At 26.5% G+C, this 22188-nt stretch overlaps 4 protein-coding genes across 4 annotated transcripts; all 4 read left to right on the top strand.

Annotated features, from left to right (window-relative positions):
• Positions 1 to 2713: 2713 nt before the first annotated feature.
• OCT59_026038 (uncharacterized protein) lies at positions 2714 to 3067 on the top strand (the record flags this gene model as incomplete). Its single annotated transcript, XM_066142897.1, has 2 exons — positions 2714 to 2810; positions 2949 to 3067. 2 exons carry the CDS (start codon positions 2714 to 2716, stop codon positions 3065 to 3067), a joined length of 216 nt encoding a protein of 71 aa, XP_065992469.1.
• Positions 3068 to 7915: 4848 nt separating this feature from the next.
• Positions 7916 to 9698, top strand: OCT59_026037 (uncharacterized protein; the record flags this gene model as incomplete). The annotated part of the gene is made up of 6 exons (XM_066142896.1): positions 7916 to 7973; positions 8047 to 8136; positions 8233 to 8307; positions 8384 to 8713; positions 8788 to 8889; positions 8980 to 9698. The coding sequence occupies 6 exons, from the start codon at positions 7916 to 7918 to the stop codon at positions 9696 to 9698; spliced, it is 1374 nt and encodes a 457-aa protein (XP_065992468.1).
• Positions 9699 to 12522: 2824 nt separating this feature from the next.
• Positions 12523 to 13961, top strand: OCT59_026036 (uncharacterized protein; the record flags this gene model as incomplete). Its single annotated transcript, XM_066142895.1, has 11 exons — positions 12523 to 12649; positions 12735 to 12746; positions 12844 to 12885; positions 12960 to 13028; positions 13106 to 13156; positions 13241 to 13276; positions 13406 to 13459; positions 13542 to 13586; positions 13666 to 13725; positions 13793 to 13861; positions 13951 to 13961. The coding sequence occupies 11 exons, from the start codon at positions 12523 to 12525 to the stop codon at positions 13959 to 13961; spliced, it is 576 nt and encodes a 191-aa protein (XP_065992467.1).
• Positions 13962 to 20444: 6483 nt separating this feature from the next.
• OCT59_026035 (uncharacterized protein) lies at positions 20445 to 20714 on the top strand (the record flags this gene model as incomplete). Its single annotated transcript, XM_066142894.1, has 1 exon — positions 20445 to 20714. The coding sequence occupies one exon, from the start codon at positions 20445 to 20447 to the stop codon at positions 20712 to 20714; it is 270 nt and encodes an 89-aa protein (XP_065992466.1).
• Between the last annotated feature and the right edge of the window lie 1474 nt (positions 20715 to 22188).

Here is a 22188-nt window from a genome sequence, read left to right as displayed (position 1 = left end):
CTTAACAAAAGTACCTCTATACCGAATGATCACAGTGGGTATGATTGATGGTGTTTCGTATATACGACTTAATTTTCTTGTACAACCACTGTTTTGTTTGTTTTACACGAAACACTTCACCCTCTCTAATTTATTTCTTTTCATTTCAAAAAAAAAAAAAACTACTCACTTTGTTTTTGAGGCAAACTTCAAAACACCCTTTCTCCTTTTAGACACATTAATATAGTATTTTCTATTAAGAATGCAGTAAAAATTTTTTTTTGCAACTTGTCCACTTTCACTTCTTTTTTTCTCACTTGTTTTTCTGGTTTATTATTTAAAAAAAACTTTATAATAATATTTTCTTTCTAGTTTCTTTACTGAAACTTGCAAAATCGGGACTGTGTAGTAGCTATGTAGCCGCTATATATATTAAAAAAAGTAGTAGGCGTATCGCTATTTTATGTTTAACGTAGGGTATCCATATGGAGCGAATATAGTTTAAGTGTAGCCTATGTAATGCAAAAATGTAGTTTAAATGTAGCTTATGTAATGCAAAAATGTAGTTTAGTTAATGTAATAATATTGCAAAAATGTAGTTTAAATGTAGCTTATGTAATGCAAAAATGTAGTTTAGTTAATGTAATAATATTGCAAAAATGTAGTTTATTTAATGCAAAAATATTGTTTATTTAAAGTAATATTACAGTTTACTCAAAGTTATAATACAGTTTCATTGTATTAATTATCTAAATCTATATTAAATCTATATTAAATCTATATTAAATCTATATTAAATATATTTTGTATCGATATTAATCTATGCTTCTAAAGTTTCGAATTCCTTTTTTCGAAACTATACTTGGATTTTGGTTTCCAAGCTGGAGCCAAAAAAAAAAAGGAAAAAAATTAAAAAAAAACTTAAGTTTTGAATTCCTTTATTCGAAACTTACCTATCTCACGCGAGCGTCTAACTAAGAGTCGATTTCACCAAGACCCGTGTCTAAGCCGCCTAAAAAAAGGAAAAAAAAAGAAATTAGCAACCGTTTTAAAAGACAAAATAAAGATGGAATAAAACAAAAAAACAATACTCCCACCGAAGTCCCGTGTCCAAAGAATTAAAAACCGTCTAAAAAGAAAAAAAAATCAGTTAGAAAATGTTCGTCAAAATAAAAATCAAGAAAAAAATGACAAACTTACTGAAATGAGAGACCATATGAACCGTCTAAAAGAAGAAAAAATCAAAGAAACATTAGTAAATGTTTCTCAAAGAATAGTTCAAAAAATAAACCTCTACCCCTCCGAATTATCACGCGTATGTTCCTTGTAGGCTGGTGTGAGATTGTAAGACTGAAAAAATAAAATAATTAATATAAAGTTACGAAATTAAAATAATAAATTTCTCATTCTTACAAAAATCAAACTACAATTGCCCAATTTATCGCCGTCACGTGGTTCAGTTGGCATAAATCTGGTATGATGCCTCTTTTGCAATATAATACTATATATTAAGGGATTAGTAAATTTAGAAATTGTAAAATAATAATGGTAACAACATGACATTAAAAAACTTACAATGTTAGTGTAGGTCCCGAATTTCTGTACACACTAGCAAAGACTTCTTTAAGTGCTTTTACTTCATAAGTTTTTACATGTTGAAATTGAGTTTCACCAACTCCATCACGATAAAACAAAAATTTTCTCGGTAAAACTTGATTTCTTTGATAAAAAACACAAAGTAAATCGATTACTACTCCTTTGAGATCTTCAATAATTTAATTTCGAGGATCCTTATTAACACTAAATCTTCCAGCGTATCTAGTAGCTTTTTGAATTCAATGAGGCACATACAGCTACAATACTTGGCCTATTATCACCTCTTCCGGAATGGAAAACATTAGCGCCGAGTATCATTGTCAGTTCTGAAGATACAAAATCAATTTGATCGTTGGTTAATATTACATTTTGTCCACCTAATTTTGCGTTCACTTTCAAAAAGATGTTTGAACAAATTTGATCGATTCCATTTTTTCTCGCTAATCGTTTGAGTAAAATACATTGAGTTGGAACACCCAATTGCGTGTCCCAATCCTTTTAATTTCTCCATATATTGGACTCATTGATCCCAAAATACATATAATGATATGTGGAGGATAATTTTTGTTAAACAAAGATTTGTGACAAGCAATATTCAACGCTGTAGTAATTTCACTTTGAGGATATGACGTAAGGATCATTCGGGATGTCTAAAGACTCTGTCTTCTAAAAAAAGAAAAAATAAAAACATTAGTATATGTTAAAGAAATATATAGAAACATAAACATTGTCGATTTTCTCACCAAAATCCCACGCGTTTGAAGGGTGAAACGAAGACAAAACCTAAAAAAGAAAGTTTAATAGTTTAGTACCAAAAACGACAAAAAAACCTATAAACAATAAAAAAACCCACCTTAATTTCCACAAAAGAGACATTGAAACATAAAAAGGAAATACCGAACCCTAAAAAAGAAAGATAACACTGAAGGGGTCACCGAAACCTAAAAAGAAGCCAAATCTACAAAAAAAAGAAAATCAAAAGTTAATGACGAATACGAAGAAATAAAAAATGAAAAAAATGGACGCTCACATCCATTTTCAAATAGGAATGGCAAAATCTAAAAGAGAAAAATGAACCGTTAAATAGAGTTCGTTAAAATAGAGTAATTTATAAAAAAAAATACCCACCAGAATCCCAATGTTAGAAACTGTTCGTTGGCAGTGCGGAGCTGATATGGAAGGTGCGGAATTTCAAGACGATATACAGAAACTGAAAGAATTTGGAGAAAGTAAAGGTAAAGATGATAGCACTGGCTACGGCGCCACCAGCTAATCAACTGGTAAACTTTTCTACACCGTAAACACCTTCTGATTGAGGTTAGCAAATATAGCGGCCAAGAAAAACAAAAACTGAATAACACCAGTTACTGAAGACGAGGTAGTGGATATGAGAGTGGGAGAGGACACAGACTCGGACTCAGATTTGGAAGGTGATAAGGCAGAAGCCTCGACCAAAACATCTCTAAAACAAGATAACATTGCGCAAAAATAAAGTACGTTACTGTACGTACGATACCAAGCGCATCTGAAGGTTTAAAAAAGATGAAAGAGAAATTAACCGAATTGGAGGAGATTTTTTCAACAACCTCCAACGATATGGAATGGGAAGTTATCAAAAAGAACAGGTATCAGAACTTGGACGAGATGTTTTGGCTTCTTTTTTTTTACATTAACTTACTTTGTGATGGGAGAGTTCGGATGTGATTGTTCTTTTTTATATATGTTCGTGCAATTGCATGGGTACATATTACATTAGTGTTGACCCCTTTGTACTATTTAGATAGAATAATGCTTTGCTGTAGAGTTGCGTAACCTTTCTAATATCTACTCATACAAAGAATAATAAAAAATGCAGTGCAATTGTTAAAAAAAAAAATTCTGTTTGTTAGAACAAAAATAATTAAAGAAAAAATTGAATACTTACCAAATTCATGTTTAAGGAGACTAGGGATGGCAACGGTCACGGTCATTAACCGGTTATGACCGGTCATGACCGTGACCGATATCGGTCGGTCAAAGACCTCTGACCGACCGTTTAACCGATCCTGAAAATGTTTGCGAAACATAATTTAATAAAAAATGTTTCGCAAACGTTTTTTTAATTATTTTAATAGAAAATGTTGCGAAAACGTTTTTTATTAAGTATTTCAAACGTTTTTTTATTAAATTACGTTTCGCAAACGTTTTCAGGATCGGTTAAACGGTCGGTTAACCGGTCGGTCAGACCGGTCGGTCAAACGGTCAGTCGGTCGGTCAAAGGTTCTTGACCGGTTATGACCGACCGATGACCGACCATGACCGACCATTGCCATCCCTAAAGGAGACCGAAAAAACCGCCTACAAAAAAGAAATGTTCAATTAGAACGTTTCTAATGAAAAATACATATCAGATATATAATTTGGGTTAAGCTCACCATTTCAAGAGTGTTTTAAGCTCCCAAACTAACTCCCGAACCTACAAAAAAAACAAAGGAAACATTAGTAAACGTTTCCTAAAAAGCAATTTTTTTAAAAAAAATGACTTTTTAAAAAAGTTTCAAAGCGAATGCTTCGAAACTTACCATTTTGTTTTTCTGAAAAAAGGGAAGGGAAAGGGCGGAAGAAAGGGGAAGAAGGGATAGAAGTAAGGGAGGTGAGGGGATGAAAGAAAAAAAAAATTAAGCTTTGCCAAAAAAAGCTTAATTTTTTTTTTCGGTATACCGCAGCTTCAGCTGCGATAATTATTAATTTAATATCACATGATGCACGTGATATATATTTTATATAAATATGAGACTTTTCCCAAAAAAATTTTTTTTTTATAAATAATATTTATGATTTATATATGGGCGGACCTATAGCAAAAGGTGGGGCTCGGGCAATCACTTGATTTTGAAAAAATCGCACTTTAATATTATTGGTTAATTAATAAATTATAATTTATTCCATCATTTTTAAAGATTTTTAAAATCAATTGTTTGCAAACTAGGGTAAAATAGGTAATACAAGACTATAAGTATCAAAATTTGCAATAAAAATTAAGATTTGTAATTTAATATTAAGATTTGTAATTATAAATACAATATAAAAAATTAGGATAAAAAAAGTATGAAAATTTAATTAGATATTAGATAAATTGAAAATTTCACAATTAAACTTTTTTTTCATTTTAAAAATCATCATATTATTGCCTCTACAGATAGAATCTATAATTTTTTTTGAAAATAATACATATTTTTAAAATTAAAAAATAATATTGAATTAAGATGATTTCATATTTCCTTCATATAGCAAATGAATTCAAGTTTCACAATGAAACTTATCACTTTTCCTTAATTTTTCTGTTGATATTCGCCGCTAAGAAAGAGTGATTGGTTACGATCGCGTTGGAACATATTTTTAAATAAAGTTTGATAAGGAATTTCAAATTTATTGTTTACATAATACTACCCAGACAACCTAAAAAAAATTAAACATTATTTAACGCTTTTATTAAAAAGGAAACAATTGAAGTTTCGCAATGAAACTTACCTATTATTAAATTATTTTCTCTCTAATCGATATCCCAGATCATGGTATAATGTCAATAGCGTCATCTGATTTTGAAGCAGGAGGGTTATCGATCCTAATTGCTTGCATGGCTTTTACAATATTCAGGTGATTTCCAATTGAAAAAGTATCAATCTGTTCGTGGATTTTACTAATAGCTGATCTATAGCCAGCGATAGTATTCCCCTATTGAAACTTACTTGTCTATAAAAAAAAGAAAAAGATCGAAACGTTAATAAACGTTTCATTAAAATAAATAATTCAAATAAGCCTTCACTCACCAAGTTCCCACACGTCTAAAGAAATCAAAAGAAATGGCCATCTAAAAAGAAAAAAAATCAAATGTTAGTAGATATTTCGCTACAGTAAAATAAAAATTTAAATAATTCCTCACCAGTTTCTAATGCATTAATGACCCATCCCATCTAAAGAAAAGAAAAAATTGAATTTTTTGTTTTCAATACACTTGTTGAAATAACTTGTAGTGCGTGTCTGATACTGAAATTAATCCGAAAGATGTCATCTTCGATATCTTTTTTCCTTTGCCGTTATTCTGTAAGTATTTTACGTCCAGAGATACTTAAAAAAGAAACGTCTAAAAAAAAAATGAAAATGAGCAGTTAGTAATGCTCGTTAATATAAAAAAATCTGAAATAACTTCTTTTTTTTGCTTACCGGTATCCAAGTTAAAAAAACACCTAAAAAAGAAAAAAAAATGAACATTTAGTATTCGTCAAAATAAAAAAAATTGAAACAAATTTTTCATGAAACTTACTGGTATCCCACATCAAAAAAAAATTCCTAAAAAAGAAAAAAAAAATGAACAATTAGCAATGTTCGTTAAAATAAACAAAAGAAAAAAAAAATTCTTACTTACCGGTACTTCACGTCCAGAAAGACTTGAAAACTGCCTAAAAAAAAGAAACAAAATAAACAGTTAATAGTGTTCATTAATATAAAAAATAAAAAAAAAATTTTTTCTTACTTAACGGTCCCACATTAAAAGAGACTCAAAAACCGCCTAAAAAAATAAAATGAAGTTAGTAATGCTTATTAATATAAAAAAAAAATTTTAAAAAAAATTTTTTTTTTATTTACCAGTCCTACGTCCAAAAAGACTCGAAAAACGCCTAAAAAAGGAAGAGAAATGAACAGTTAGTAAATATAAAAAAATGTTGAATTAATTTTTTTTTACTTACCGAAAGTCTCCATTCAAATACCTGAAAAACCGGATATCTAAAAAGAGGAAAAAGAAACAAAACACTAGTTAACATTTGCATAATGTTTCGTTGAAATAAACACATATACCACACACTTACATGTATGGAAAAAATGAGAGACTGGGAAGGGAGAGAGAGAAGAACGTGTATTTGAAAGAAAGATCGATAATCATTAATACTATATATGTGATACACGTGATACATAATCTCCCGATATTAAATTTACAATTTAATTTAAATCATAATTACAAAAATTCCTTAAAGATTTTATACTTAGGAATCTTTAAGTGAAACATTACTATTACAATAGAAGTGTAAGGGTATAAGGGTGAACTCTTTTATTTTAAATGAGGGAAATTCAAGTATGGGAACATGTGCTAAAATGGGGACTTGCTCAAAGTCCTGAACTTCCTTTTGATATTACAAATATTTCAAAAGAAGATTTCAAAACTTTAAAGAATAATGTACGTCAATGTATTCCATTCATCAGATTTCATAATTTGTCTTCTGAAGAATTTTCGGATAAAGTATTACCTTACAGAAAAATTTTACCAAAGGATTTATTATATGAAGACTTATTAAAATATTTTATGAATCCTAATAAAAAATCAAAACCTCGTATGACGACTGCTATAAATGAATTTATATTAATTCCAAAATTATTACAATTCAACATGCCGAATTAATTTCAAAATGGATTGATAGATTAGAAATTACAGATGAGATAGAAAAAGCGTACAAATTCCAATTGTTACTTTGTGGATCTCGTGATGGGTTTACACATAAAAAATTTCATAAATCTGTGATAATCGACTTCGTACTATAACAATTATCAAAGTGAACAATAGTAATGAAATTCTTGGAGAATATAATCTAATTGTGTGGGAATCTAATGAGTCTGATGAATCTGATGATGAATTAGATGAAGAAAATTTTGGTACTACTAAAGATAGCTTTATATTCTCTTTTGATAATAGTGTCGATGTTGAAAGTTATATTTTAAGTCGTGTAAAAAGTGAAAAATATGCCATAGTGATCTTGGCCCATCATTTGGTGTCCGTGATCTTGATTTATATATCAATCAGTATTACAATAGGGGAGAGTAAGTTTATTTTATCAATCAGTAAAACAGTGCTATTACAATAGAAGCGTAAGGGCGTAAGGGCGAACTTTTTGTTAATCAATTAGTTCGTTGATATTGTTTTGCTCATAAAATATGAAAAAATTGAAAAATGAAAAATTTCTTTTTCTTACATTTTGATTTTTTTAAAAAATTTCGAAAGATGATATTTTTCATTTTCTTTTACTGAAGTAGATATAAAATTTATTGTATAAAAGTTTATTTATTAAAATATATATAGAGAAGCTTATTTATTAACATATATGAAGTTTTATATATTAAAGTTTAAATTATTCGCCTAAATAAACTTAAACAAATAGACTTTTTCTTACATTAAGTTTAAAAATAAACTTTTATAAACTTTGTTTCTTGATAATAAAATTAGTAATAAAAAAAATAATTTTTTAAATTTCGTAACTCTTCCAATTTTATAAAAAAAAAAACTTTTTAAATTATTATTTATTTTTTTAAAATGACAAGAGTACGAAAAGAACAAAAAACTACCGTGCAAAATGAAGCAGAAGTCAAAAGTAAATATTTTTATATAAAATTGCAATATAATATTATTACAATTTTTTATTTAGTACTTTTTAATTTAATTAGAAGGTCGTGGAAAAAATGGTGGTGGACGAGGTCATGGACGAGGTTGTGGACGAGGTCGTGGTTCAACCCAAGTGCTAAAGACTGCTGCGGGTAATGTCTTCAGACTTTTTTTTAAAAAAATTAGTAATATCTTTTCTTATTTTAGTAATTTTTTCTCAATTTCCGATTTGCGTTTACTTTAATTAGGTGATCGTGTCCGGGATAATAAAAAACAAGCGAATAAATGTGACACTCCGATTCAAGAATATGAAGCTGAAGCTGGTAATTAATTTTTAAATTTACCATTATTTTATTTTTATAATAAATTTCAATATTGAATAATGTATATTATAATTAGATCATGATAGTGAAAAGCAACCTTCTAAATCAGACCTTAATGTCATTTCTATTTCTGACGATGAGTTAGAACCAGCATTTGATGATACACCCAATGATTTAAGCATTTCTGGGCCTTTCAAGTTAGATTATAGCACAATTGCGGATAATTCTAAAAAGATTTGTGAAGATGATCGTGAAATAGAAACAGAAAGTGCAACTGCAAGTCGATCGGCTAAAAGTATGAATAAAAAACGGGTTTTATCCATCAGTTCTACTAAAAATAAGCGTCAACGATCTCAAGGAAATATTACTGATTTGCTTGAAGTCTCGGAAAGTGATGATGATAAAGGTAATTGCAAACTAATCCTTATGTAGTAACTAATATTACTTATACTAATAAATTCAATTCACTGATGATTATAGAAGATAGAGGTGATAGTGATGAATCTGCCGGAAGCTTAGATGAGAAGTATAGTGAAAGATGGAGAAACCAACAAGACTTAACATTGCATGATACAAGAAAAGGTAATTATTTCCTAATTATTGTTTATTATTATTATTATTATGTTTATTACGAATACTAATATTTAACAATTTATATAAATATACTTTTAGACAAACCTAAAGCTTTAAATGGAATGAAAAATATTTTAGAAGTTTGCCAGTGGCTAATAGAAAGACCGGATGTATTAGTAATGGCAAATCAGATGTACAACGCTATGAATACATCGTTAGATTTGCTTCTTGTAAATAACATGATGATACCCACTGCACCAATATCAAAAGCCACTGCAGCTATATCTGCAAATGACGAAAAGGCACTTGCTCGGCTTTGGCATGAGGAAATTAAATGTCTTTTTCTCAGATGTAGGGCACCTCCAGATGATGCTATTGAAAGTCTCGTAAAGACAATATTTAATTATGACCTCTATAGTAATAATGCTGAAGAGGTCATTTGCCACTCTAAACGGACTCTAACAGATTTTCGCAGTAAACTTAATAAAAAGATTGATGCAAAGGTCCATGAATTCAGAGAAATACGAGTAAAAAAAGGAAAAACTACTGCGCCAGCAAGATCAGAAATTGAAGAGTTTATGACCTCCGAAGTTGTTGAGCAGATATTATATAGATATCTAACAGGCACTGACAAGACTAAGCTTAAAAAGTGCGGTACTTTGGAACGACTTGTTCTATTCGTCAGAGAAGCGTTTAAAATACACTATACTAAATACGATGTCAAAGCTATTAAGGAGCTTGATAACATTACGAAGAATTATAAAGTGCCAAGTAGATCCGGTAAAAACATTGCCATGAAGCTTTCATTAGAATATTGATTAATTTATTCTTTATTGTTTGAACTGCGTAATATTATAAAATATACACACGCCCATTTTATATATATTCTTTAACTACTATGTACATTCTTAAAAATTGAAACAATTGTATTTTATTCTTGAATGGGTTCCCACCTTGTTATGGTTGTGTCACCAGGGGCGCTATGTCAACGGAAACTTAGTACGTTGATCGCTTAAAAATCCGCGGCAATCCAATCATAACAAGAGGAATTAATATTTATATAAGATATTGTACTATTTGTGTATGTTATAATTAAATTACAATATTTTACAATTATACAATTAATAATTTATTATTGATAAAAAAAATTATGTAATCTATTAAAATTTTAATAATTAATAATAAAATGCGTTACTTAATGGTTTGTATACAACTTATCGCTTCTATATAACAGATATGAAGTGAAATGACAGAATCTATAATTACATGTTTTTTAAAAATAAAAATAATTGTATTTTCAAAAATTAAAACGTATTTTTCACAATTAAAAAACAATTAAAGTTTCATATTACCTCCATGTAGAAAATATAAAGTAGTGAGGTAGAAACTGGACAGTCTAAACGAAAAAAATGCCACTAGCGATCGACCCTATAGTCACGTGATGGTCACATGCTAGAAGCGTTAAAGTTGCTAAATCAGAGGTTTCAGCAAAGTTAAGAACATTGGATATATTGTTTAAAAAAACATTTCTTTAGAAATATTTTATTTTGGAAGTTTATTTTAGGATTCGACATTTCAACTTTGTATAGTACTAGTTGCTTTTGATTTTTAATTCATTATTAAATAATAATTTTTTTTCAGAAATTTAAAAATTCATTATTATTATTTATTATGAAACGTTTATAACTTAGTTCTGCAATGGTGTAATGGTAAAACACTGTTTTTTGTTAAGTGTGTTGAAATATTTAATAAATTTAATAAATTGTAATTTATATATTAAAGAAAGAAACAAAGAATAATTATAATAACCCTTTAAATTCCTTTTTATTTTACGAAATTTTAATTTTTATTAAATGCGATGAATATTTTCTAAATGTTACACAAAATTAATGGAAGTTAGCCACACTTTGAACCAATCATATTCAAAAAAGGAGTGCAGGGAATAATTTTACCGCATGGGCGTACTAGTACATAAATTTAATTTCTGTAATTATATAAGTCAGTTTCTTTTTATTCATTCTAAATAATTAATACGCTTAAGCCACTACGATCATTGCAGTCATTTTAAAAGATTGTCCTTTAGGTTTCGCTTTATCCAAGAAATCATTATAATCACGTGACAATTTCATTTCATGATGCATGTGATATGTTTCACACGAGTGTAGATCTATGTTTGGAGCAAAAAGCATTTTGTGCAATACTAGGTAAGTTGCACTGACTGCATTATAAGTTTGTGGATTATTTCGGATACAAAACTCCGTTCAGCCTTTTTTTCTTGTTATAATATTTTTTTTTAGCCCTTCTTTTGGAGCTTTATTTTAAAAAAATTCCATGTCTGTCATTCGAGAAGAATTTGTTTACGCAGTAATTAATCGATCAATTGCATTAATAGACTATAATGTTCACACTGATATACATAAACAATATGAATTTAAGAAACAGACAGTTCTTGCTGATAATTCTCTTACAGAAGATGAAAAAACTTATGCAATAAGATGGGTAACTAAAGATTATGATCGAGATAAAATTCTTTTTAATTCAGGAACAAAAAGAACTTGTGAAAATTGTAATCAAAAATGTTTAGCTACATTTTATTGTGAATTTTGTGTTAGAAATTATTTAAAAGCAAAATTTTCAAATTGGACATCTGGAAATGAAGATATTGATAATTTAATCCAGAAATGTCAAATGGAATTAGTTAGACCAGATACTATAATTGAATGGATTCCATATAATAGTTTACGAAATATTAAGTATCTAACAAAAGGTGGATTTTCTGAAATCTATACAGCAGTCTGGATTGATGGAAAATATGAAGAATGGGATTCTAAAAAAAAACAATTAATAAGATTTGGAGATCAAGATGTAATACTTAAAAGTTTAGAAAATGTTGAAAGTGCAAATCAAAGTTGGTTTGAAGAGGTTTGTAATTTAAATAAAATTTAGAAGAAGCTAATTGACCAGTTTATTTATTAATTCTTTACATTTTTATAGGCTAAATCACATTTAACTATAGGTAATAAATTTCCAGTAATTGTCCAATGTTATGGTTTAACACAAAATATATTAAATGGAAATTATATGCTTGTGATGGATAAAATGAATATAAATTTAAGAGAATATTTGCAACAAAATCATAATAAGCTTACATGGAAACAAAAAATCAATATAACTTTTGAAATAGTTAGGGCACTTTATTTTATTCATTTTGATAATGCATCAATTCATAGAGATTTACATTCAGGAAATATATTGTATTCACAACTTAATAGCCTATGGTATATTAGTGATCTTGGATTTTGTGGACCTGCTGATAAATCATCAAAATGTATATATGGAAATCTTCCTTACATAGCACCTGAAATTATTAATGGAAAAGAATATACTTTTAAATCTGATATTTATAGTATTGCAATGCTTATGTGGGAAATTTCATCACAACAACCACCATTTATTAATCATGAACATGATTACGATCTTGCAATGAATATTATTAATGGTATTAGACCAAGAATAGTATCAGGAACCCCTGTTGAATATAAAAATTTAATGGAAGAATGTTGGGATGCAGATCCATCAAAAAGACCAGATACTACTACACTTACAATAAAAGTAAGGGATATGAATTTATATTATCAAAGTATGACAGATGAATCAGAAATACATAATAATTTAGAATTTAGTGAAGCAAATAATTTAGTAAATAGTACAAATAGCAGATTATTTACAAGTAAAATTCATCAATTTGAACAAAGAAATGCAACAGAAGGTATTGTATTTATTACATATTGCTTTTATTATTTAAATAAATAAGTAATAATAATAAAATCTCATTGTTCATACTAAATTAAAAGAGGAGCTAGAAGGTACAAATTTAATATATAAATCTTTTTCATTTTTTCAGATTATTTGTACTCCTATCATTTTGACTTTTTTTTTAACTAAATATTTCATTTTAAATAGCATTTCATAGTAAATCGTATGATTTTAGTATTCCCGCTAATAGTAATATTTTTTAAGTTGTGAATTAGTTATATAGCTATATATATATTCAATTATTAATTTTACATTTTCTTTAGTTAATGATTTTAATAAACCAAGAAATCAGAGTAATAATAATACATCAAAATTACACAGTATATTTAAGGGTAACTTATATTTTGATAATTTTTTAATGACAATGCAATTAGGTAAATAAATAATAACATGTATTTTCAAATTTTAGCAAATAGTAAAAATTTATCCAAAACATTTGAAAAGTTGCCAATAAAAGATGGTAAGTGAATAAATAAGCTTATTTATTAGTGCAAATATTCATTATTTATTAAACATAATTTATTTTTAATTTAATATAAACAAGAAACAGTACAACAAACAAAAGGACCAAATGTTATTAGTAAGTAAATATATATACATTTTAATGATCAATTTCATATTATTCAATTATTCTTATTTTTGTTACTAAAAAGTGGTTATTTGAAATAATATATTAAATTAAAATCTATTTCTTACATTTTTAATTTAGGTGATAGTGAAAAATTACCCAAAGAATTTTTTAATTTGCAAATAAATTCAAATAGTAAGTAAATAAATGAATTCATTATATTAATTTCATTTATTAAATAACGTGATTTTATTTTAAAATTACTATGACGAAAAAGAAATAATTCAACAACAAATGAAAAGGAAAAATATTGATAGTGATGGTAAGCAAAAAATAAAAAAAAAATGAATGACTAGTTTTGTCATGTATTAATTTAATATGGCTTTTATTCAAAAATTTAGATGGTGAAAAAGAAGTGATTCAACAAAAAATGAAAAGACAAAATATTGGTGATATTGATGGTAGGCGGAAAATTTTGCAACGATTTCAATTTTATATTTATTTAATTCTATTTATTCATTCTTACAGATGATGATGAAATGTTTAATAATCCAAACCTTCATTCAGAAGAGCAAGATGAGCTGGAAATTCCCGATGGTAAGTTTTAATTGCTTTAAAAGAAATTTGCTATTACTTTTTTTTTGTTTTTACTAATTGGTATTTATTGTTATTTATCTATTCTTTAGATGGATTTTAAATTTTCCTTTGGAAATAAGTTAACGATATCATTATTATATTTCGAAAGATTTTATCATTTATTTATGCTTTATTTTGAATTATTTAAACACTAAGACTAGAGTAGTAAAAAAAATGTTTTACAAAATTCTTAGTTTGTAATTTAAATAATTATATAATAAATTTGAATTATTAAATATATGAATTATCACCAAAAAGAAAATATTTATGTTGTTACTAATTGGAGTTTATCGTCTTTTTAATTCCCTTTACAAATTTCGTACAAATTTCGTAAATACAAGTAAAGTAGTGGAATAATTTTATTACAGAGTTCAACTAACACAAGGTCTATTGACATCTGTTGAAAATGAAAATGAAAATAATTTAGTTATTTACTATGCTATCCATAAGTAAATGGGTTGGATAATAACTCTTTACGAATAGCATTGTATGATTGTAAATAACTAATTTATCATCCTGGACACATAGTTGATCAGTGTTCACCATATATATAAAAATAAACCTTTAGTTTTTACACAATTTTCTTAAAAATGGCAAGCAAAACTACATCAAAGTAAGAACGCCTTTTAAAGGGAAAGTCAGGTCACCCTTATAGATCCTTATAGATTTAAATAAGAGCGCACAAAGTGACTCTCAATCTTTATCTCAAAATATAACTCTTGATTTGGAGGGAATGGAATTCACACTTCATATTTCTAATTGTAATGTAGCTATAAATATTAGTAAAATTAAACATCTATTATAATAATAACGAATCAATAAAAAATTGATAAATTATACTCAATTAAACTATAACTACTAATAAATTATTATGCTGCATACCTAGTTTATAAATGGCAAAAAAATTCTGGATGCCCGTTAGTGGCCGGGGATAAGGGAAATTGTTATTTGATAAATTATACAATGAAAGTAGATAATTTTTTAAGTTGTAAATATACAGTATATATAAATTTATATTTTGATTTTTTTTAATCGATTGTTGTTAGAAAGGTTAGAATATTCTTATATTATATATATTAATTTAGAAAGTGATAATAATAAATTATTAATTAATAGAATTATTAATGGTTATAAAGTTATGTTTATTAATAAAAGAACTGAGATTATTATTTACCAAGATAACAAGATTAGTCACAATTTTATTACGTGATTTAATTTGGAAATTTTGATGATTATATTTTTTGAAACAAATAAATAATATCAATACTGAAGGTGAATTAGTAATACTAATAAAGAAAGAAATATAATCATTAATAAATGTTAACAAAGTATTAATTTGTTTTTCAAATTGTACCTTCGTGAATCCTTTCATCATTTTGATGTTTACGGGTAATCTTAATTTAATTTTATGCTATCATTATATAAAAAGTTGCATATTTTTTAGATGATATAAATGATTGTCCGGAGCGTAGCGAAAGACTATATAATTTTACGAAGGTCGATGACAATTAGTGTCACGTGGCGATTTCCAGTTGTCCGCATGCGTCATTTCTGATTGGTCTGCACAGAATGTGTATTGAAATTTCGTGCTACATCAAAAATAAACAAGTAAAAAGTTTATGATTACCTTTTTTTTTAGATTTCGGCTAGTAAGTATATTTTTCTTTTAAACGACTTTCTTATTTTTTTCCTAGGGTTTCTGGATTTCTTGTACATACCGGACTGGTAAGTTGTTTTTTATTTGTTTTGCTTTAAAGAAACGTTTTTAGCGTTTCATTTTTATTTTCTTTTATCTAGGAACACAGGTTTTTTGTACATGCCGGACTTTTAAAGGTAAATTGTGAGGGCTTTTCTTACTTGTTTAACCTTAAAGAAACGTTTCTAATGTTTCATTTTTCATTTTTATTTTTTTAGGGATGCCAGATTTTTTGTACAAATTAAATTTTTAAAGATATTTGGATTTTTGTACAAATCTTTCGCTCCGGACTTACAACGGTTTCCGTTTCCTAGTATACTAAAAATATATTTATTTATTATCTTTATGCATGAGATTAGATTATTCCGACAAATCTTTTTTTTTTAAAGATGAACTAATTTAAAAAGTTCGAAGTTATTGTTCCTATTTCATTTTTTGTATCAAATTAAAAACTAATATATTTTTTTTTTACAAAAAATAATTATATTATGTCTGTTATTTGATTGAAAAGAATTAGTTAATGCACAATTAACAGAGCCATTATTTTTACAAATGTCGATATTCACAATGATTTAACAAACACTTTGAATTTCAAAAACAGACAGTTCTTGCTGATAAAATTCTCACAAGCGACGCAATAAAATTATTAGTTATTTGGTTATGGTCGAGATAAAGCTAATTTTGATCCAGAAACAAGAAGAATTTGTAATGGCCATATTATATTATAAATCTCGTGTTTAAAATTATTTAAAAGAAAATTTTTCAAATTGGACATCCGGAAATGGCGAAATTGATTATTTAATTCAAGAAAATATCAAATGGAATCAACACACGCCTAGTAAAATAGTTGAATGGATCCTATTTAATATAATAATTTATAATACACGACAATAAGCCACGTCTTTTTATTGTTTCAAAAAAAATAGGCCATCGGGGACTTGTAGTTTAAGCTTGTTCTACTTTGATGTAGTCATGCCTAAAATTGTACTAGCATAGCTTTGTCATTATAATAAAAATAAATATAAAAATAAAATATAATAATTTACGAAATATCAAAATATTATTAACATAATGTGGCGTCTCTGAAATTTATACAGCAATTTGGGTTGATTGAAAAATGAAATTCTGAAAAAAAATTAATAACATTTAGAAAATGTTGAAAGTGTAAATTACCGTAAAGTTGGTTTAAAATAATAGCTAGCAAAAAAAAATTCAATCTTAAACATTTTTAGACTAAATCACATTTAACTAGACGTAATCCAAATATTATCCCATGTTATAGTTTAACAAATGGAAATTATATACTTGTATTGAGAATAATAGATATAGATTTTAAAAAAAAATATTTACAACAAAGTTATAATCATCTTACATGGAAATTACTTTTGAATCATTGGTAGGCACTTTATTTTATTAACAGTATTTTTAATTGATAATTTTAAAATGACGACTAAGTAAATAAATAATAACGTACTATATTTTTAAAATGTAAAAAATATTTTACTTCAAATACTAATTTTATTATTGTAAAATGTAAATATTTATTTTTTTTTTGTAGAAATTTAGATATGGGTGATTTTATAAAGTTATTGCTATTTTTGTAAACTTTCACTTCTCGTTACAACTAAATTTTTTCGTTGTTATAAAATATTTTATATTAGTATTTTACTAAATTATTTAAACACTAGAGTTAGAGTAGTAAGATTTCTTACGAATTTCTTATCTTGTAATTTAAATAATTCATACAGTATATCTGATATTAACCCCAATTTATATAAATTTATAAATTATATTCGTCGTTCTAAAAAAAAAAAAAGCTTTTTCAAAATTAAAATACGTTTATGTAAGATTGAATTTACATCTAATGTGGTCAATCCACAATCAAGGTTTATTGATACCTACTAAATCAGGACATCAAAGATTTACGGTATTAATAATTATTAATTTTAAAAACAATTCATATTAAAGATAAGAATGCGTGAAAAAAATACGAAAAATAATTAGGATTTTATATAGAACAAATTGAATTTTTATTACAAATAAAAGACCATTTTTCAGAAGGGAATAAATTAAGTTCAAGATATTTGAAAACAAAAATTTCACTAAGCGGCGTAATAAACAGATTATGAATGATGTGTTTAACTTTAATATTTGAAAATATTTTATACTTCATTATTATTTTCTCTTCGTCGAGTTAACTCGTCCAAACCTGAAAAGCATAGTGCAGGCAAGAATTACAATTAGTACAATTAATCACTCGTTTTTAAATACATGACTACAATCATGTGACGCTTATCCAATTAAATTGAATATTGTGGCGTAATACAGTACATTCCATAAATAGGTCTTTTACTTAATAATACCTTTATACTACAATGGGGTAGTTTATTCCAAAACAAAAAATTTGAGTTGCAAGATCATCATGGAGAAAGGATCTAATGTCGTATTAATTAAAGGAAAGCCAAACTCAAAAAATTAATTATATAACAATTTATTATATATATCGATTAAATTGATTGATTTGCTTTTTAGTTTTTTTTAGTTGAAATTTTAATGAATCAAATAGCCAAATATTTGAATGTAAATTTTATTTTAAGAGAAAAAAAAAATAAATAAATTCTTTTATTTAAGCAACAGATATTTAATACATTATATCACAACTTGTCCTAAAGTATTTAATAAGCTACGAATATACGAATAAAGGCAAGAAACTTCAGTTAATGTATATTATCAGGGTTAGAATATCACCGAACTGCGAAGTATGTCGGATGATATTTTAACACCCGTAAATATATTGCTTATTATCATGATGTCATGAACGATCAATATCCAGTTGCAAATTGGAAGAATACGTAAAAAAATGCAACAAAAAGTTAGTCTCGGTAATAAAAAGATTTGTTAACGATATATATTATAAAATAATTATATTCTTTCTAGATTGACATCAACCATAACCATACTTATGTGTTATGCAAGGGTGTTTTGATAAAATTTATTCGTTGATATGTTAGCAGGTCTGGGAAATTATATTTATTATATATTATTTTGTCACGTTATAGTTGACTATATATCCCGAAATTTTCGCAGGTCAGATTATATAGTTCATAAATATAATTGTCCGAAGTGGAGCGGAGTACATTTATATCTATGCAATGCTCGTCCGTCCGGATACGTAATCAATGGCCTGCATATATAGTAGACTTCATCCATCCCGTCCAGAACGTGTTCTATGTTAAGCACGAAATTTTCTTGCAGCACCAGCTTATCTTGAATTGGATTTTTTATTATGTGCATTTAAATATATTCTTCTTTTTGATTTTGTGAAATTATATATACATATCATACCTGACTCAAATTTTGTAAAAGGTATAGTTAGGAAAGCTTTGTAATACTTTCTTCCAACACATCATTTAAGATATGAATAGGAAGTCAATTAGGAAAAGACTAGTTTATGTTTCGTGTAGCTAATTTAGACTTTAAATTAAACCATTTTTAAGTAATTGAGCTTAGTAAATATATTAATTAATTAAGTTTAAGTTTAGTAAAATACATTATTTGATTGAGCTTAATAAAATATATAAATACTAGAATAAATGTTGTAGTCTATTTTGACGTTAGTTAATTTATCTAAGAAATAAAAATTAAATAAAAAAATAAAGAAATAAATAAATTTATTGTATATTGTTTCATTGTTTTCACTGTTGATTGTTAAAGAAACTTTTCTATTAATAGGGCCTAAACTCAAAACATGTTTATAATAATTTTCATAATCCATATAACTAAAAAAATTTGTCTGACGTTTGGATTATTTTCTCCGTATAAATAATTTGAATTGTGTAACTTAAAATCCCATGCCATATAATTAAAACCCGTGACATGCCTCCGCCTGATCTATTTATAGTCAAAAACTATTCATTCCAATAATACTAATACAATTAATTCAGTTAATGAAATTTTTACCTTAACTAATTTTTTTTTGTCCGATTTTTTTTTATATTATTTTTTTTTTTGCCTTTTTTAGACCGTATTGTTATTTTTTTTAAAAAAAAGAATTTTCGATCTTTTGGACCGAATTATTGTCCTTTTTTTTCGGAATTTTTTTCAATATTTTTTTTCGGATTCCTTTTTTTTAGAAATTTACCTTTTTTCTAACCGATTTCTTATTTATCCTTCTTATTTCCCCCAAAATTTTTTTTTATTTTTTTTTCTTTTTCTTTTTATTTTTTCTTTCTTTTTCCCTTTCGGTTTCTTTTTTCGACCGATTTTTCTCTTTGTCCCTCTTCCCAATTTTTTTTTCGGTTTTTTTCGAATTCTTTAAACCTTTTTCTTTTTTCGGGTTGGCTTTAGCTTTTTTTCCAATCCGAAAAAATTTTTTTCACTTTTTCTTTTTTCAGTTTAGCTTTTTTTTCCAACCGAATTTTTCACCATTTAGGTTTGGATCGGGTGATCGGATCGGTGCTGCAGGCAACGGTAAGCACCTTTTTTTTCGTTTCTTTTTTTCTTATTGGTAAATTTAGGATTTTTTTTTTACTACAAGATCATTTCCGCGAAATAATCGAAATAAATATATTTTTTCTTTATTTGAATCTATATAACTAAAATGAAATATATTTAATTAATATGACTATATAATAATACTTATTTAAATATTGTTTTTATATATAATGTTACTGTGATACTTTTTTTATGTAAAAATAAAAATACAATTTTCTACAAATATAACGTGTAATATTATTAATATTGTTAATACTAAAATCTATATGTCTTCTCCCCAGGAAATATTTGAAGGTGAAGCACCTGAACAACGTAAAAAGAGATTGCATAATGAAAAGCAAGCACATTATTACTATGAAAAGAGGCAAAAAAGACCAAACATATATTAACATAGAGCATCATAAACTGGGAAGGATGAATCAGATTTGCACTCAATTTTGGATAGACGAAAGAAACCATAATAGCAGCCAAACTTTTCCATCTTTCACAATGTGCTGTGCTGGTGGTAAAGTCAGTTTACCACCTCTACTTGAACCACCATCATATTTGCTAGATTTCTATACTACATCAAGTTCTAAATCAAGTTCATTTCGCAAAAATATAAGAGCCTATATTAAATTCTAATATGGTCAATTTTTTTTAAAATAAACTGCAATTAAATTTTTTATTGATTTTTTTTCCCGATAACAATGGGCACGCCGATTTTTTTTAAAAATTATATTTTTTTTGCCAACAGATTTTTTTTTTAATAATATTATTTTCTTTAATATTAGTAGTATTCTTATTTTAAATTATATTTTTTTTTAATCAATAACAATAGGGAGGAATCATCATTTCAAAATATTCAGCCACAACCATTTGGTATTGAAGTTGCATCGAATCTTTTTAATAAACTATTAGGCACTTAAGTCATTAATTAATATTTATACTATTTAACAAATAATAAAGAATAAGAATATTCCTGTTTATGTTTATAAAGCAAAATATCATATAAAAAATTGCATTTTAAATAAAAAGAAACATTTTTTATCGCTGACAGCACAATCTGCAGCCGATCTATTCCATAATTATTAGTGGGTCATGTGTATATTCGATGGGCGATGGCCAATCTGATCACTAATACAGTTCCAGTTAATGAAATTTTAATCGAATAGTTTTTTTTTTGCTAATTAACAAAGAAAAAATTTGTTTTACTAATCATGTTTCATTTTTGGCCATTCCCACCCACCCCTTCAATCTGCTGCCAGCAGATCGATTACCGTAGCTATCCGAATGTGGATTTTTTTCAGTTAGATTGGATCTTTTTTTGTTTAATAATATTGGATTTTTTTAATATTTAATATTTTTTTTTATTTTTAAAACCGAGATTTTAATTATTTTTCTTACAATTTTTTTAAAACTGAATTTTCAATATTTCTTATCCTGTTTTTTTCTCTTTATAATAATCTATACAAATATGTTTTTATGTAATTTTTTTACATTTTTTTTATGTACAGATATTATCGTTATTATTTATTTCGTTTTTTAGGCTTAGACCTAGATCAGTGATTGGACCTTTAACGTACAATTATTTTTTATTTTCTAGAATCCATAGAAACAATAAATTTCACTAAACTCAACCTAGGTACTCATTTACGTTAACTTGCTTTCTACATGGTTAATTTTACTAATAATATTAATAATTTACTTTAATAATTCGTTTTTATAGATAAAAACAACTATAGAAAAGGAAGAAAATTCACAGGTTAGACTGACGCACTTAACTGCATTTTAATAATTTTTTTTTCTTTTTTTTCGTTTTTTCACCTCTTAGGTTTTGAGCGGCGTATATATACAGTATATATTTATATATATATAGTATATACAATCAAAATAAAATATTTTTTTATTGAATAAATATACTTTGTTTGATTTTTTTAATTAGAATAAATAAATATATTTTTTTCTTACTTAAAATCAAAAAAACATATTAATATTATAAATCATAATTTATCTAACTAAAAAACAAAAATAGTATATTGATTTAAACTCATTTAATCCTGTTGAAACGCAACAGGTTGCGGCTACTATTTTTTTTTTTTTTTCCAATTTAATCTTT

Source organism: Rhizophagus irregularis, chromosome 6 (assembly GCF_026210795.1).
Source record: "Rhizophagus irregularis chromosome 6, complete sequence".
NCBI lineage: Eukaryota > Fungi > Glomeromycota > Glomeromycetes > Glomerales > Glomeraceae > Rhizophagus > Rhizophagus irregularis.
This window is presented reverse-complemented; position numbering and strand designations above follow the sequence as displayed.